General features: G+C 35.9%; 1 protein-coding gene across 10 annotated transcripts in view; it reads right to left on the bottom strand.

The window, feature by feature from the left end:
• Nucleotides 1-19,258, bottom strand: part of NFIB (nuclear factor I B) — a 170,657-nt gene that overhangs the window by 31,480 nt on the left and 119,919 nt on the right. For 7 of the 10 annotated variants that reach the window (XM_077171104.1, XM_077171107.1, XM_077171105.1 and 4 more), the window contains exons 7-8: nucleotides 11,431-11,562; nucleotides 8,850-9,097 (exon numbers count right to left, since the gene is read on the bottom strand). In XM_077171104.1, coding sequence (XP_077027219.1) covers nucleotides 8,850-9,097; nucleotides 11,431-11,562 — 380 coding nt within the window. The remainder of the gene's footprint in view (nucleotides 1-8,849; nucleotides 9,098-11,430; nucleotides 11,563-19,258) is intronic. The other 3 variants (XM_054651781.2, XM_054651782.2, XM_054651784.2) reach the window with 1 other exon arrangement.

The following is a 19,258-nucleotide window of genomic DNA, read 5'->3' as shown; positions in this document are numbered from 1 at the left end:
GCTGTCCACAGAGCCTGCTGGAGGGAGTACCACCTCTCAGCTGCATCTGGTAGCTTGTAGGTAGAGTTTATGACCTGCAACCACAAGGCTGCCTCAGAAGCCTTAGGTTATGCGGTATGCTAATATCACAAAAGTAGCTGAGAATCTCTTACCAAAATGATCAACTTTTATCAAAACTAAGAAAGAAGAATCTGTGAAGTGTATGGATTTAAACAGACAGTATAATCAGCTTACAAAAGCAGCTGTCTCCAAAGACAGACAAGAATAAATTAGAATAAATTAAAATAAATTTGAAGATCACAGGAGACCATGATGATTTACAGAAATGTATCTCCTTATATTGTACTGTAGTCATCCCAGCCAGGGATCCAGTGGCTCACATGAACCTCAGCTTTGTCCTTATCCATATGGCCCAAATGAGCAAACACACTCCTTGTTCCGACAAAGATTAAGAAAAAGATTATACTTATACCCCATTTTCTTCTAAACCAAATTCTTCCCTGTGTGATAACATAATGGCAGTGCAGTACATCACCCCACTCCATCCAAATAGAGGGTGAAATCCTGTGCTTTTTGACAGCCATAGAGGATTTACCAGTGATTTCAGTACATGCAGTTTGTGATCCCCCACACCAAGTGCTTCCATTTCTTTTTCTTTTTTAATTCCCTGAATTTCCTCCTAAGTGGAATTTCTATATCTGTCTCACATGCAAAAGAGAGTGCAGATGCATTACAATGACACTGAGGTCTTCTATTCACAGAAAAGAAACCTCTGAGGTAAAAAACAGTGAAAACTTGTTACTTTAGTAAATTTAATTCTTATATTCCAAGACTTCACACTCTGCACATTAGATTTCAAATCTAATTGTAGGTAAGCACATACCTGGTGTGAAGTTTACAAATACAATTCTTCTTCAACAATCGAGCTGTCTTTGAGATGTAAACCAAGGTCCTCCTTTTGACAAAGATTTTCATAGGAAATGGTACATTTGAAATTTGCTTTAAACTTCAGTGTTTTTTGTAAGTGTGCTACTTTTGAAAACAGAGTTTATGAATGGTAGTCTTATACTCTCACAAATTCTGTTAGAGTGACATCTATCATAAGAAGCCTTCAAAAAACATCCATATTTGTTTTTCTTGCATGCAGTGAACAAGAGTGGAGCAATTAACCAAACTAATATTTAAGTTATCATAACTAGTTTGCAGTGTAAGATTGGAAAAGTACTCCTAAAAAAACAGATCATGTAATTGCCTTAGAGTTACTGCTTTGGACTGTCTTCAGATTGGTGCAGATAGTGCTGCATCAGTTTATAGTCAGTTCTCACTTCCATGGTTATCTTTGGAAACACAAAATTAAAATGATAGCAGTATAAGCTCATGAACATCAGCTCTCTCAAGTGTCTCAAGTCCTCCAAGCTGCTTTAAGTTTTCAGTCCAAAAAGGGAAACCCTTTTGTCAGAAACAGCTCCTTCATAATCTTGTTGAAAACTGACAGCTAGAAAGAATTTCTGTGACCTGTTCCCCTTTTGTCCTTTATAGTTATATCAAACAATATTTTAGCATGGAAACTACATATCTATTTGGACACTATCCACTTGAATTAAAAGTATTTACAAATACTTACAGTACTTCATTTAACTCAAATTAATTTTTCCTTATACAAAACAAATTCAATATTCTAGTTCCAGTTTTCCTCAAGAGATTCTTACAGACAAATGCATTGCAGGTGAAGAATCAGCTGTTACCATCAAATAGGGCATCAATATGTCTATATGATGGATTCACAGAGGCAATGCCTGAGGCATAAACCTCAAGTAAATTCCATAGAGGCAGCTGTGTTAGATAAACAAGCTGTGCATTGGAAAATTTGTGAGGAAAAGAAGTAAATATAATGAAAGTCTGGGAATGTTAGCCCTTATTTATGCAGGCATATATTTTTCTGCTCTTGGATTGAACACTAATTTATCTTCAGATCTGTTATAATTTTGATCTTTTTTAATTCCACCATCTTGGTTTGCCACAGTTTAATTCATTTATGTGCCCAAAGGCAAAGGCAAGTTGCATTTGCTGTCACAGCTGTAACGTAACTCAGAATATGAGACTGTTGTTATCTGATGGTGTGAACTGTGCACATTTTATTTTAATCCTCAGCTCTGAAGTCTGAAGAGAAACCTCTAACCGATATGAATATGGACTTTCTTAAAGTCAGGATTCATTGTATCTATTTTCCCTGGTAGGATTTTTGAACATATTTATAATCAGTATTCAATCAATCTCCTTTCAGACTTTTGTTCACATACATTCCCAAATAACACCATATTTAACCTTAGTTATTCAGGTACAATTCAAGACAGTGTTTTTTCATATAGTCTACTACTTTCAGTGTTACAAAAAAATATTTCTGATGCTATAATGAAATAGAGACTACTAACATCTACAGATGACCTAACCAAACACAACAAAAATTTGAAACATCTATTAAAAAATTTACATGAACTATTTATTGCTTAAATTATAAAATATATTGGATGCTCACATATACACTTAAAAAAAATTGTAATTATACTTCTCAATTCCAAATGAAATAATCCAATTTTCCTTGAAATCTTAAGTACAAATCACCTTCAAACAAATAATTAACAAAGGCCAGAAATTATATTAATCTGTGCATGTCCTAGGTATAGCTACACATGATACTCTGCTAGGTGTTTCAGAAAGAAGTTTCAAGGCTTAACAAAACATTATATTACTCCATCTAACCACTACACTTGGAGGATAACATATTTGCTTCTCAAAACCCAGGTTTTTAATAGAAATTCTGTGTTTCACAATGTTGTCATATTATAGCTAGGTGATAAACCAGTGAATGCAGTTTAGTCAAACTGGATATCATGCATTTGGAAATACCATTTCACCTATTTCCTCTCAAGAATTCTGTTTGCTTGTAAAGGTGAAATTCCAGTATTATGGTGAACAATATTACTATAAAACCCTATAGCAGGGTAGTTTTGAGAAGGCTGATTGAATTAATTTTCTTGAAGAAGGTATAGGAGATAGAGTTTTGGATATTTTGATCCTTTGTTCCCATACCAAATATCTTACATTAAAAATTGTTTACTAGACACGCCTCTGAACCTGGAGATCATAGCTGATAAGTTCTGCTTTTGAGCCCAGGTCATTGGGCTGTACAGTGCCCACAGAGAGTGATGAATGTTTTAGAAAATTTACAACTGAAAGAAATCAGAAATATCTTCCATTTTTCTAATTTCCCTCTCTCCTTTTTGTCTAGGACACCCTAATGCTCTATCACCTCTAAAAATCGAATGGCCATGTTATTCTCCCACCAGACATAGCTGAATGGTACAGCAGTCAGTTTCACAAAATGTCCTCCAGTTTTGCACATATCCTCAATTCATTACCCATCTGGCTAATAATGATGCTTCTTAGACTCTGCTAAACATAAGGAAATGGTATTGCTAGAGTACCACCAGTGTGACTGTAGAAAATACTGTACAGCAGTTTGAACATGGTGTGTTCCGTCAAGGATTTGCTTCTCATAAATCAAGGCTGCACAGGTTTCCTTTCTCTGCTATTGAACACTAAGGTAGCAACAGGAATGCACTTTTAGTGCCTGTTATCACTTTTCAGTAGAATGAATCTCCCTAGCTTCCCTATTTAGAATCTGAGTAACTAATTGTGACAGCATATCTTACACAGACCTCTTGAATACCACACCAGAGCTTTATGTCGTATGACATGCAGCTACCTGCATGAAAAATTAGCTTTAGAGAAATACACCTTGCTGCCAGTTCTTGGCTGACAACATCCCTACTGTGCTTTCTATAAGAAATCAAGGTGTCGACTTTGATCTAGAAAGGCCTAAGTCTCATTCATTTGGTGAACTGATGTATGAATTTTCATGTTGATGTAATGCTGCCAAAACTGAGAGCAACTGCAGAGTTTCAGCAATCCATGTTCAGACATGGATCTCATAAGACAGTCTAGAGTCTTACATCCTGAATCACAATTTTACCTGTGATAAACTTTACCTGGATAAGTTTGGGTGACAGAAGCATGGGAAAGAATTCTTTGTAGACAAATGTTCAAAATATATGTTTATATTACATAGTATTTCATGCACTCTGGAGAATTAAACTCATTCATTTAGAGCAGATTAAATACAAGATAATAATTTACAACTGCTATTAAATCTTAAAATAGCTTGTCAGTAGATAGTGTTAAGCTAGGACTCAATCTTTGCCTCCCAATCGCAATTAAAAACTGCACCTTGCCTTATTTAATTTTCAATAATTCTTAAAAATTACAAGGAAAGACTTGCTCAAGAAGCTGAAAATTATTAAACATCAACAAATAAAAGAGGTCCTAGCTATACCAAAGAAACCACATGCACACAATTTTGCATGTTTTGGCTTACTCTGCTAGTACTCTCCCAGGAATCAAGAGGAAACACTTTGACCAGCCCAAAGAAGATCCCTTCAAGATCCCTTCATCAATATCAAATGACTGTAGTTATTGTATTGAAGAATTTAAGACAAAGCATCTGCCTAGCATCCCTGAAGAACGTTCCTTTCATTGAACAAAACGTTCAATATCCCAATCCACTACAGGAGGAAAACAAGTGGCCTCATCAGCTTCCGGAAACAAACATTCTCAAGCACTACAGATATTTCTGTCTTCAGACAAAGATAAAAGCAATGAAAAGACAAAGCTGCAAACTAACCCATTCTGCAATAAAGTATGTTTTATCAGACACAGGAATTTTAGGCAAATATGCAGTCATATATACTGAAAATATTGCAGCAGTTCACTCAGCCTGTAGTGAATAACACATGTAAGCCATTTTTTGTAAGAAGAAAACAGTCCAATACTTAACTCACATCAACTTCAGTTAGTTTTACCCTATCGTGAAAATAGCATATTTCATCATAAATATCACAACATTTGAGCTAAGGTTACAGAAAAACTGTGCCCTTCATAATAACATACTCAAAAAGCTTGGAAGATTGTTTGCTTCTGTTTGTTTGGTTCAGTCAGAAAAAAAGATAATTCTTACTGATACTAGGATGTTCCTCAGCAGGATTCACCTCAACTCTTTGCTTTACTGCATTTCTTTATCACACTTGCGGATCCTTTTTCTGAGATTTGCTACACCTTCATCAGGAAATTTCATTTAACTCAACTGTGAACTATGTTTGGAGGTTTTGGCTTTGATTTTAGTCACACAAGTGATGTTGTGCTTGACTATTTTTTCAGGCTCATTGGATATCTTATTTTGATACCGTATATGATTCCGACACTCCTGAGTAATAATGGATTTCATGTGTGTGCATATTTGTGTGCATGTGTGCATCTGTACTTGTGTACACAGATACAGAGGAGGTGATATTTTCTAAGATTAAAAGATTCACCCATCTGGAATCATTCTAAAAGGAAATACATGCTGGAAATTTGTGGTAGCTTTGAAAACCTCACTCTACGTGGATAAACCCCATAGGAGGATTAGACACATATCAATCGATTAGTTTTTGATGAAACTTGCATTGAATAATCAGTAGCAGTCAGGGACACCTGTACCCCATCATAACACAGATCCACCTCACACATAAAATCTCAACCAGTAACATGAGTACCTAGCTAAGAAGAAAAGCATTGAAATAAAGATACTAGAAAGGGCTTAGCAGAAATTCTAAATCAGTGGAAAGTACAACAGTTCTCAAAACCCTGGGAATTTACCAGACTACTAGCTTGAGACAAGTCCAGCTCTATATCTAACAATATCTATTTCTGTTCAGTACATTTGTTTGTTTATTCTCCATATTGGGCAGGGGATGAAAAGCAGATATTCATGAAACTGGCAGCAACAGCACCCTTTTGTTTAGGATCATCCATTGTTGAACCATTTTTCACTGCAGCCAAAGGGCCTGTTTGAACTTCCTGACTGTTCATCACACATAATTTGGACTATTTAACATTATGTCAAGAAAATTGCTCAGTGCTTCCCATAATGGGAACCTATGAGATCTCTATATCCTTGAACTAATTTTACTTAAAGTATTCCATTGAATAGCATGACTGTCTCCCTATAATCAGTGCAGCAGTAATGTAATTAATCTCAAAATTGCTGTGGGGAGTACAAGGCATCTCAGTTGCTTGTCGTAACTGTCGTAACAGTGTATTACTGAAAGATGTTCAGGAGGAACAGTTCATTTTAGGTAAATGCTGTCAGGGTATCCATCCTTTCTATTTCTCCAGCTAAATTAAAACTATCATCATAGTTCTCCTTTTGAAATCCAAATGAGTATGTTTTGAGGTGGGAAAGTATAATTAAATTTAATGTGGTATTCCTACAGATGCAGTTTTGAATTTTATAATAATTAAATTTGTTTGAATAAAAATTCATGTTTTATTTAGAAAAGAATAAATGGTTTGGCTCAAAGCACCCTATTGTATCAGAACAATTCCCTTTTGTCACTGAAACTTCACAGACAGTTGCTTCTTCTTTTCCTAAGCAAAAAATTTATCCTGCTGTTTTACTTTTCATACAGCCAAACTTTAACTATTTTATTTAGTGATATTTTGACTAGGCATGCAACTGCTCAAACTTTCAGCAAATCTAAGAGATGAACTTCAAAGAATTAAATTTTTAAAATATCTCACTGATAATAGTGATTAATGATAATAAATTATGGTAAATATATGATGCAGATGACTGAAACTGAATATTTTGTGTCATTTACTCTATCTCCTCTTGTCAGGAACTAAACCAAATCTCAAATGAAATGAAAAATATTACCCTATAAAAGGTTATGAAAAGTGATGAAAGTAGTTAACTTGGGCTAGTTAAATCTGTTATTCCCTTTGGAATATACAAAAATATGAAGTCTTCTCAGTTTGCTACTACTCTGTAAAAAATCATCAGACTAAAATTTAATCTATAAGGTCAAAAGATTATTTTTTCAACCAGAGGTAAGGGAAAAGAGTTGGGCAAAAAGTCGAAAGCATAACTCCTGCTCAATTAATATACTCTCCAATGTTAAAATCATAAGACAGCACATTTTTCAACTGAAAGAAAGTCAGATACTTCATTTAGATGTAGTTTTTTTCAGTAATGATCCGAAGTAGGATGTGGAACAATCCAGAGAGATTATCACCTAATCTGCTCTTTTAACATATATAAGAAATCAAAATGTAAGTAAAACAAGCACTGAATAATTAAAGAAATGCATAACAGTAAGGGCCTGATTTAATTTGCATAATTTTTCCCTTAATAGTGCCTAATTAAGACATCAGTTAAAAAAAAAAAATCCAACAGAACTCTGAGATTTTCCGCACTGAATTAAAGCTAAGGACTTTTAATGGGTGTCTAAATTAGACTTTGTTATTCATGGAAATTTTACACAAATTAAAATCAGGTCCTGCATGCAACATTCCCAGCTGAGTCTCAGAAAAAATGCTATACAGGATTGAAAGAATTTTAATCCATGTGCAGATAGCAATTTGTATTCTGAAGTCAACATACACTGCGTGCAGTTTTTTGTTTAATTTGCAGTAATACTGTAACAAGCAAAACCCACATAGTCAGAATTTCTTCAAAGTAAATTTTGATTTTTTGGGCCCACCTTTTTTTCCTTTTTTTTTTTTGTTAATTAAATATATAGGAAGTCACGCAACTGGGATCAGGAAATTAGCCCTTGGGGACAATAGCCACCATGAACAGTCTTCACAGTCCAAAGGGTACATATCTGTTTTTGAACTGAGAAATTTTGATTCGGTCTCAAGTTCCAATGCTGCTATAACCAAAATGAATGCTGCAAGGTCTGTCATTATTGGTGAAAAAAACCCAACCTTAGCCCAAAACAATATACTGTCATAGCAACCCCTTCATCCCTGCTAAGAAAGTCCTTCCAAAGGAACCTAACTCTTAGTAGAAAGAAAACCTGTCTCCAGTTTACATACCCAAGGCTCTTCCAAAAAAACATGCTAAAGCACTAGCAACACGGCCCCACAAGAGCCTTTCGGGAAAGACATCAAAAAAATAAACAGCCTTAGCAGCAAAGATTACATTACATTGACATTGGACATACTCCAGGTATTGACAGACCAAGTCTCAACTGCAGTTTATCCTGTAGTGCAAATCACATGGTAACTGTGCATGCTGATGCTATCATGGAAAGCAGTTTTGCACACAGACCTTCACAAATGACTTTACTAATGAAAAACATGTCAATTTCCAATAGCAGACACAACTTTGAACCCGTGCAGTTGCCAGGAATGCATCTGCTACAGCATGTTCTCTAGAAAGGGAAGAAAAAAGAATTTGTATGTCTCACTATGCAAAGAAATATCAGTGCCTGCAAAGAAATATCAGTGCCTATAAGTGTTGTGCTCACTATGCAAAGAAATATCAGCGCCTATGGAACAGGGCAAGTACTAACTTGCAAGAGTTTACTTTCATTGTCAGGCTATAAATATACCCGTATGTCCACGCGGGTACTTGGACAGGGGTATGTACCATCACGCTCCTTCTAGTGGAGCTTTGCCTCTGGTGGCCCAGCCTGCAGGAGGGGTGCAGGACCAGGACCTGCCCTGTTGCTGCTGGCAGGGCTTTCAGTAGAGTATTTTTCTTACACTTGACAGAGGAAAACAAGTAAATATGATTAACCTGCGCCCTCTATTCAATCATGATGTACAGGATAAGTTATATCACTTATATAGCAGCTCCAGATTTCTCTAACACCAGAACTGGCTAGGCACCAGTCTAGATGCCTTGGAAGACATATATTCCTCATAGGACTGGTTTTGGAGTTATTGACATAATTTTACAGTACCTGGCTGGTCTGCGGGCTGGACGGGTCGTAAGAAGGTACATAGTTCTTCAGAGTATCCTGAGGATTCAGGTGGGGAGGATATCTGATCGTTGGATGAGAGAAGTAGCTAGATGGGGCAGGAGGGAGAATAGCTTGTGCTGGAAATGGCAATGGTGAAGGTGGAGGTGGAGTTCTAGTTGAGATGACTGGAGAAGATAAAATAAAATTAAAATTACTTCGCATCTTGTTTCTTCTAAAATTCTTCACCTCTGTGTTATAGCAAAAAAAATAAAAAGTCAGTTATAAATCAATGTATTGAACTCCTGCTTAATGGCATTTTTACAGAAAAACTTAATGCCTTCACATTATCTCAGGAAATGAAAAGTGCAACTGTTTCAAATTCATAAATAGTGCATCTTGTTTTGGTTTTGTGGGTTATGCCATCATGGTTTTTTCTTTTTTTTTTTTAACAGGAGTCATTCTCCAGCATAAAGGTTATTCCAATTACACAATTTTCTCATCTGGAGCCCAAAGAAATCAAATCAAATACCAAATAAAGCCCCCACTTTTATTTACAGCACTCCAACACTGAGGAAAATCACCAAGAAACGATGATTCCTCACTACATTGCAATCTATCCTCCTCATTTGGGGACAGGACACTATCTACTCATTAATATTGCCACAAATATTTGCTGACCTTTATGAAAATGTTAATGAACGTTCAACTTCTTCAGTACCTGAGAATCCAATTGACCCAATAAAATTGTCTTTGACTAATAAAAATTATGTACACTACCCATTTTTATTATTATCATTCTCTTTATTTCCAGCCCCTACAAAAATGAAATTTTTTACCTAAAGACTGTGTAGTGACTAAACTAACAATGTTTTCACGGTGCAAGGAAGGTACAGCTTGTGCTTCTGGTGCCCACTTGTCAGTCTGGAAGCGTAGAACTTTGTTCTATCACACTGCACAAGAGCACACTTTCCACCCTTACTACACACCTAGAGAGCACACACTTGGTGTATTAAAACAAGAGGTACTTAGTGCAATGGAAATGGAGAAGAGACGCGGAGTTTCCATTTTCATTAGTGGAAAATACAAAATCAGGTCTTTAAAGCAAGGATGTTTATACACTGTTCAATGGATCTCTACTGTATCAGCACAAGCACATGAACACTGCTCTTCTGGACCACCTTTCACATCTCTGGGTTTCTTCAGCTTAATTTTTAAAGGACTTCCTATATTTTTGGGCATTGCTCATCGGCATAATAGAACAGGCTACAAAGATTAAAATGGGGTTTCCCAGCAAGTAAATAATTCACCAATCACAAGATAGGTTATGATTGTCACTCAAGTATGTGTATTATAAAACTATACTCTAAATTTAATATAAAGATATACTCATAAGTGATTTGGGGTATTTTTTTTTGGTTGGCTAGGGTTTTTTGGGGTTTTTTTGGGTTTGTTTGGGTTATTTTAGGAGGTTCATTTTACTGGCGGCTCCACCAAGTTCAGTTTAAACAAAATACTAGTTACTCCTCTGGCATGTCAGAGATATGAAAAACAAACACAAATAAAGTGAAATCTGTCCCTTCCATTTCACCCATCATCTCTATATGCTTGAGTATCTGCTGGTAGTGGAAACCTCAGAGTGACCAGAATGAGTCCAGGACCATTGTAATAAAAAATAAGTGAATGTTAAGGGGAAAATAGTCCTTATTGATGAGTTTAAAGGGAGCCACTTGAAATCATGGAGAAAAAATAAAACAGAAACTTCTCAAAGAAAAACTGCATGAGAAGAAAAAAACCAAAGTTTTCAAATCTGTTTTTACTCTAGTCACTCAACTCTGCTCAAGAAATTAAAACTTTTATATGTAGTTTATGTCAAGGAGACATGATGAGATGTTGAAGAGACACTTCTGAGGATTGTGTTCTCATCTGAAAACCAGGGTCAGTCTCACCTATAAAATTAAACAGACCATGATGCTGGAATTACCCTGTCATTACTGACAAACCCTCAAGACAACATGCATTCTGTCACATTTCACATATCTCATCCTTACTTCAAGTGAATTTTTACTTCAAGTGGACTTACTAATGATTTCAGAAAACAGGTGTTGGAAAATACTTAATCAGTACTTTTTAGACTCAGCATTCAAAAGAAGCACTGGTACTTATTTCATTGTGTCACATAGTGAACATGGTTGTGACTTCTCTTGTGTATTAAATCCTGCCATTCTGGTATTTAAATACAATATAGTCATAGCAACAATAATAAAAAAGGGATTTAGGTGAGAGGATGAAATAAAGGGAGGATTTTTCCTCTGTCAGTTTCTTTATGCATTGTACAGTTTATTTTATTCACTGGTTAATCCTAAATCCTTTTTAGTGACTTCCAGCAGTCAGATTACCTGAACAGCTAAATGAACACCCTTGTAAGGATATCCCAACCTTTTCCATTTTTATTTTCACCAGTATTATAAATTGGATTAGGTCTCTAAGAAAGTCTGCAAAAATGCATCACAATCTGATTATAGCAAAGGAGAACAGAGCAAATGAACAGGGAGGTTTTTATTTCCTCCTACATAACCCTCACCACTGTGTGCAACTCCTGGGATTCCTGGGTGGTGATGCTGGGGAAAAGTGCTCAGTCTTGATGAAGAATCTTGGGGAGAAGTAGGACTAAACAAAGGCTTTTCAGGTTTCTTCATTGTAGGAGAAGACATATCTACAATAAAAAAACAAAATAACAATAACATTAGCTTAGAAGCCTGCCTCAGGACACAACATTTTATAGACTGAAGATACTTCTTTCTCTTTTTCTTGCACAAATATGCTATGATAATCCAAATCCCATATGGTGAATAAACTAATTTTAAATTACTGCTTTCAAATTTGAGAATTAAAAATAATGTCCTAACAGGTCCTTGTCCTGCAAAACAGACACTACATTTCTTTCGTACCATACAAGTCAAACAGTGAAGAAATGTATGTCTTTACAACCTTCCTAGACACCCCTCAGCTCCCTAGTACATCACCAAATCATCTATTCCTTCAACAGCCACTTAATTTTTATTGCATTTCTCAATGCAACACCTACACTCAGATGTGTAGGGCAATTGCCATACACATGCCAGTTTATGGTATTTATTATTTTATTACTTCAAAATTTATCCCTTACTCTTCCCAAAACCATAATGAAACAATGTAACTTCCCTAAGTACAAGGGATACTTTAACTATTCTCATATTTTCCAAGTCTCAAGGATGGTCTTGTCACTTCTTCCTTTGAGTTTCCCAATCAATAAAAGCATTTCTTTAGAGCTCACTATATGAAGATAACAGACTGATAGGGACAAATGTATGATTTCTACCAAGCTTACTGAAGTTCCCCAGAGCAAAAGTACTGGATTTTTTCAGAAAGTTTACATTAATTGATCAATATTTGTTGGACTTTGCACCAAATTATTTTAAATATAATTACCATATTTTTATAGAACAGACATTAATATTATAACTGGTTCCATTTCAAATCAATGGAATTTCAAAACAATTACTTCTGCTTTCAACTCATGTTCAAAGCAGAGGTAATTCCTTAAGCACTTTACTGGACAGGGGCCACACTGCAGCTGACTTTCTTACATGGACCATGTTATTTTTAAAATTATTTTGACCCTTTTAATATTGGCATACTCTATTACTCTATTCTGCTAAGACAGGCCTGCAAAATGTGAATGCCTTACTGAGACATAAATGGATCAATGTTTTCTGAACTGAGCTTAGAGCAAGACACATGAAACTGAGTCCACTTCTTTACCCTGTCCAATCCTGCTGTCAAGCCCTGCACAGGCACCGCCACTAGACACAGAGCAGACTCTGCCTGTGACCCTCCACCATCCCCTGCAAGTCCCACGCTCCACTTTGATCCTGACTACACGTCTGATGAGTGCCTGAATACCCTGAAAAGTTCATCTCTTTAACAATGCTGCAGAAAAACGATTTATTTGTTTTTAAGTTTCAGGAGGGGATTCCAATCCTTATTACTTTGAGATTGAAAATAAAACAGACTTTTGGAAAAAATAATCTGAAATACAGATGAAAAGCAGAAAGATGTCAAAAGCACTCAGACAAAGTCATTTTAAGGTCAAAATTAATCAGACACAGTGTCCTGTCCTGCTGAGAATGTTCTTCAAATGTTAAAATTCTCAGTGCTGTTCCAAATCACTGTTATTTGTATTCTCATATTACTTTGGAGATACAGCACCCAAACAGGTTGCATGTTATACATTCTAAAGCATCACATCAAAGTAAAAAGGGCTTATGCAAATAAAAAAAGTTAGAACATCTCATATTCCAACAAGGTAAACCAGCCTACATAGGAGGGCAGAAGAGCTGCTGTGAAAGATAGCATATGTAGCCTGTTATCAGCAGCTTGCACAAATGGTGCTCCAGATGTATAGCTGCTCAAGACAGCCCAAGGCAACAATTTTGATCAATTCTAATGTGATAAAATGCTGCAGGGAAAGTGCAGAAACATGTTTACATCAGCCTTTAATTAAACTGTTGTTCACTTCCAAAGAACCTTAGGAAACACTGATGAGACTTGAGTTTTGGCAATTTCCTCATCAAAGCAAAGACCCTCTTCCTCTGTCTAAAGCAGCTTGCCATCCAGGCAGTTCCTGGATGAGTGTCATCTTGACACAGCACTTGGTAAGCCACCTGTAAGGAGAACTCAGCCGGAACCAAATAGTGACCCAGGGCAAGTTTAAACATCCACCTGCCCATTTCTGGACACCTGACCTACTTTCTCGATCACCACCACAGCACAGCAGTTTCTCTTTCTTGCTTATGAGGGATGCTTATGAGAACAGCTAGAAGATTCCATAAACAAATAATAAATATCTTTCAATCTTTTAATTCTATAAATCTTCTTATTAGTATATTTTCTACTGCTTGGTTTCACAAACCATTTTTTACAAGGTACACTCTTGCAAACAACAATCTGTAAAGATTTATTTACAACTCAGTAGTGTAGCATCACCTCCAGAGAAAGTAAGATAAACCCATATTCAGCTTACAGTATTTATCACTGTCATGAAGGACAAAAAACCATGGAGTCCATAGCACCACTGTCAAGCTATAAGAGGCATCCTTCCATGCTACAGTTTTAAATGAACTGCTCTTTCTCAGAGGCAGTACTTGGAATGATTTCTGGTTGCAGGATACACTACACACATCACAGGCAGCTTGACCTCAGTCTTCACCTCATCCAATAGATACTCTTGTGTGAAGCACATGAAAATTTCAGTAAAATTTTGAATTCACTTTGGATGTCTGTATAATGACAAGAAATCTCACCATGGTCAGGAGAATTTGTTTTGCTTTACACCTGCACATGTGAAGAAGGCGCAGAGTCACTTTGCACAGGCAAAGCCAGCATCACCATTTTTTCTGATAGCTCAATATGATTTCCTTTAACATTGTGTATTTCTCAACTGTGCATTTTAATAAGGCACCTAATACTGAATACTGACAGCTGAGTGACTTTAAACCACAACCACCTCTCCCTTATTGAAAAAAGGCTTTGTTATATCCGCCCCAAAGATTTGGCACTAGGACTGGATTAAAACTAAACAGCATGAAAATAAAAACATTTTAATTTGTTTATCTTCTCCACAAAAGGAAGAAAAGGAGTGGGGACATATTTTTATACAGATATGTGAATAAATATGAAAGAAAGAGAAATGTGCCTGAACAGCTTGGTGTCTGAGATACTTGATGTTGTAACAAAGAGTGGCTTAGAGTTCCTGTTCTATACCAGACAGAAACCAGTCTGTGCAACTAGCTCATCCCTTTTACAAATCTGTACCATAATCCTTGACTTTTTGTGTCTCATTCCACTTCACTGTAAATGTTATCTTGGACCAGAGATAAGGCCTCCTAAAAATTTATTTATTTCCATGAAAAATTCTGGTAATTGAGGTTCTCCAGAATGAAAAATCAACAAAATAAAACAGAACAAACAAATCATGGTCAGTTCCATGCTATGGATTTCTGAGGCAAATTTTAACAATCCTCAAGGTGAAGGCTTTTGTACTCACTTTTGTGAGAAACAACAGGGTCATGGAGCTGCATGCATACTGCTTAGCAGCTGAGTGTGTTCTGAACTTTAGGACCAGTGTCAAGGTTGGGAAAGAGCTGTTCACTTCACATTCAAAAGACTGATCTGTTTTACCTCACATTTTAAAAACTGATCTCAGTTTTACTTTTACTTCTGCATCAAGTGTGTCAAACCATTTTACATATGAAAACTTTACACTAGATTAGAATTTTTCAGTGTATGAAGACTTGATAACCTCCCATTTTCAAATCAGCCTACTTAGTGCCAATGTTATTTTCACAGGCACACCTCTGATATTACACAATCCAGTCTACCAGACTGTGACACCTGTTTTCCCATCAGGAGCCATGCTCAAGGCTAATCAAATGCTCTGTTGTGCTATTATGCCATTTCACAACAGATAAACCATTTCAGTGTATCATCTTTTGAGATTTGTATTTAAAACCTAAGAAGAGAAACTAGACTAGAATTTCTAGCCATTTTCAGTATTGTAAGCTGTCAAGAAAAACACTAAAACAATACTGTAATTCAGAAAAACTACAGCAAAATGAGTCAATTAATTGCAATAGCAACTGAATTATTTCTTTTTTCATTAGTCATATAATTAATTACACTATTTTATTTTGCTTTGCTCTCTAAGTATTAATATACACAAGAGAAGAAAGTGATACAAGAACTTCCAGACAACTGAAACACAACAGTCAGAACCCTTTAGATGGAGCAGACATGTCATTCTTCTCATCCTTAACTACGTGAACTTGCAGAATGCTGTACTCCATTGCCAAAAGTAACATTCTGTGGGCTGTGTTTACCTTGAAGATTTTCTTTATCTCAGCAGAAAGGGGTTTGGGCAAGAGACAGAAGGGTTTTACCTACCTGCCCTTACACCTTCCAGCATACAGGGGGAAGGTGGATATAGGGAGGCAGGGTGGAAAACCCGGACAAATACCTGTATGAATGAATGTAGGACACTCTTTGCTGGTGTTTCTGACTGTAAAAATTGGACAACTGAAATTTTCCATTGCATTACTGACTATCCTACTTTTTATGGACAGAAAGTAAAACTCAGTACAGTTCCTATTAAAATTATATGCACTAGCTTTTTGGAAGTATAATCTAGTGCATGGACATTTAAACTAAAGTAATTGGGAAACCTGCATACACATTTCCCCAATTTTTTTTTTTCAATTTTAACAGAACAGCTATTTATAAAATGGGGGATGACCAAAGCTATGATGGTAGATCAAATGATCAAATTAATATTGAATATGTGAACACCAAAACTTTCCCCATCCCAAAATAATTTTAAAAAAATGTTCACCTATGGGACAGGATATACAGACCTAATCCCATAACTGTTATTTGACAAGATCATATTACATGTAGGTAATTAACTGCCATAATGAAGAGATGTATGTCTGTGTAAACTTACAGCTATTCCCACCAAGATAAGGCTGAAACTATGGTACACTGTCCTGTAAAGGCTGTGGGCAGTAATTCTTCATTCTCATCTATAAACACACCTTACCACTTCTCACCAGGAAGTAACAGTAAAACACGCAGGGGAGGTTTATAATCAGCATGACTATGTTACTATAACTGCACTGTTTCCAAGAGAAGAAACATACCTTTTTTTCCCATGCATTGACCTTCTAGATAAAGCTGCCCAGCTTTCCTCACCTTTCCTCATCCTCATCTCGTACCAGAAACACTGTCCTGCTGTGAGACACCCAAGCTGCAGGTGCCATCATGGAGATCACTGGGATCTGGGATGCTGCAGTTGGAAGGAGGTGAGAATATCTCCATCCCCTTCACAGTGACCCACAGGGACCAGCTGCACCTCTGCAGCCTCTCCTGTCTCACATCTTCCTACAACTGCAGACTCAGTTCATCCAGCCACTTCTGTATCAACACAGCGTGTCAGGTGTTGTATGGGAAGTACTTGGGACTAACACAGAGCTCAGTGGGGGGCTACCTCTTAAACATGGAATAGGCACGGAAGTAATGGGGCTGACTTTGGAAATAGAGATAAAAGGCATCAGACCAAAAATACTGTGTTGCTAGAGCAAATATATATGATCACTAAAAAAGCCACTGCCATAAAAAAAACCCTTAAGCAGCTCCAGTGTATTTCAGGTACTTGAGTTCTTTTTTGTTTATCTTTACACTTCAGAAATAGAGTGAGCCATTTCATCTTCTATGAATCGCTGTAAAGAGGCGTGATTCATGTACACAGCTGTGATAGAAGAGCATTGTGGAAGAATGAGAAAAATGTTCCTAAAAAACCAAAAAAGTTATAAAGACTTTGGAGTAGTATTAGTCATTTATTAAGTTATCCTACAGAAAGTCATCCAGGCTTCAAGGAAAAATGTACAGCTGTAACATTTCATTAAGACTGAGACTTTGGCCAGGAAAGGACCATGGCCAGAAAATAAAATCAATACTGTAATCATAACTGCCAAAGTCACAAAAGTATTTCCAGTTTCTAATGCAATAAGATTAAATGGCTAATTGAGATAAAATAATGTGATGGAATTTGTTGATTTAGAAGCATTCAGATTATGAAATCTTTTTATTACTCTTATCTAATGGTCTCTAATGTTAACAGTTAGGAATATTTTAAGAGTTGTGCCACATTAATTGTTGATCCATCTGGAGAATGGTTTTAAAAATCATTAAGTCAAACTGAAATATACTACTTTGATCAAGTTTGATACAGATTGTTTGAAAGTAGTAAAAAAGTACCTTTTCAAATATATCTATGTATAAACGCAGAAACACAGAATCTGTGAATGAAGAGGGGTGCCCAAAAAATGACAATACGTCTTCTTTCCATAAATGAAGACATTCTGCACCACATATATTAAATTATGCAGACTAACACATACCCTTCAAGTTCTAAAAAGAAGTGATCCGTTTCAAAATACTAAATCTCTTATTCAGCAAAATTGGAATAAGAAAATTACACATAATAGCTTCTGGGACAAATCTTACATTAAGAAATTCATTGTATCACTCATTTCAATCAAAAGATGTCTACCATCCAGATAACAGGATGTTGCCATGATACAAAATTCATCACAGGATAATGGCCACGAATACAAGAAAAATTCTTTTTTCACTAACATGTTTCATTGATCAATATGGAGACCTTAAGTGTATTCACCTCACTAATCACACATAGAAAGCATTAAGTAATAGGTCTTTCCACAATACATTTGTTAAAACAAAAGACAAAGAATGTGTAATGAGATTTTTTTACAGCAACTTTATTGAGCAAATAACAGTAATTTCCAGGAACTCAAAAAAAAAATCAAACCTTTTTTGTATGCTTCCTATTGCATCTCAAATTATATTTGTCCTTCAGTTTATATTTCTAAACACTCTTCATTCAGTTGGAAACTTAAGTGTTCATGGGCTGAAGGAAAAGTCAGGTCTCTGCTCTGCCCAAAAGAAAAACTTCCTCATCCGTTATTCTGAATACTTGGAGATATTTATGAACAATTGTAAATTCGTCTAAATCAATTTTAAATACAGAAAACCAGATATAATCTTTGTTGCTTTGTTTTTTGAAGACAGCATAAACTTGTCATTCTCAATAATGCAGGATGTCAATTTTCTTGATGTACGAGCATTCTAAGGTAACTCATTCTAAGGTAACATTTTTGCCATCCTGTTCATAGTATGTTTTTCTTTCTCTGTATTTTCATTAAATAAGTATTTGGGAGATCCTTCACCTATTTTTCTATACATAGTGCCTTTCAAGCTTTAAGTGTTTTTCATCTTTATAAAAATAACTTTTTACTTATTCCAGGTACCAGCAGCTTTTCTTGCAAAATTGTCACTATAGAAAACAAAAGCAAACCAATTCCCTATTGATCTTGGATTTGTTTAAACTATCCCAACATTTGACATTATTTTTAAGAAGCAGACAAAGTTCATGCACTGAATTCTGCCAACATCTTTTTTCTACAATGAGGAAAAACAAGGAGGACTCAAATAGGGTCTTCAAGTAACTCTTCCTTGTAAGGCTGTTGTTTGTTACCATGATGCCATTTTCAGAGGCACAGCTGCCAACAGGCTCACAGAAGCCATGGCTAAGAGTTTACTCTGGAAATACACTTTGAAAAGTTAGTCTTGGTGAAACATATCTCTCATTTTACAAATGTGAAGTTATGAAAATTTACCAAGTGGTAGTATTTGATTACAGTGCTGAAAATAATCCTATCATACTAGTCAAAACCGCATAAAATTATTATATTATATAGAGATTATAAATTATTGTCTTATATAGAGATACAGAG

This window comes from Agelaius phoeniceus, chromosome Z, assembly GCF_051311805.1.
Source record: "Agelaius phoeniceus isolate bAgePho1 chromosome Z, bAgePho1.hap1, whole genome shotgun sequence".
Classification (NCBI taxonomy): Eukaryota; Metazoa; Chordata; class Aves; order Passeriformes; family Icteridae; genus Agelaius; species Agelaius phoeniceus.
Note: the sequence above shows the minus strand (reverse complement) of the source record. Positions and strands in the feature narration are given on the sequence as shown.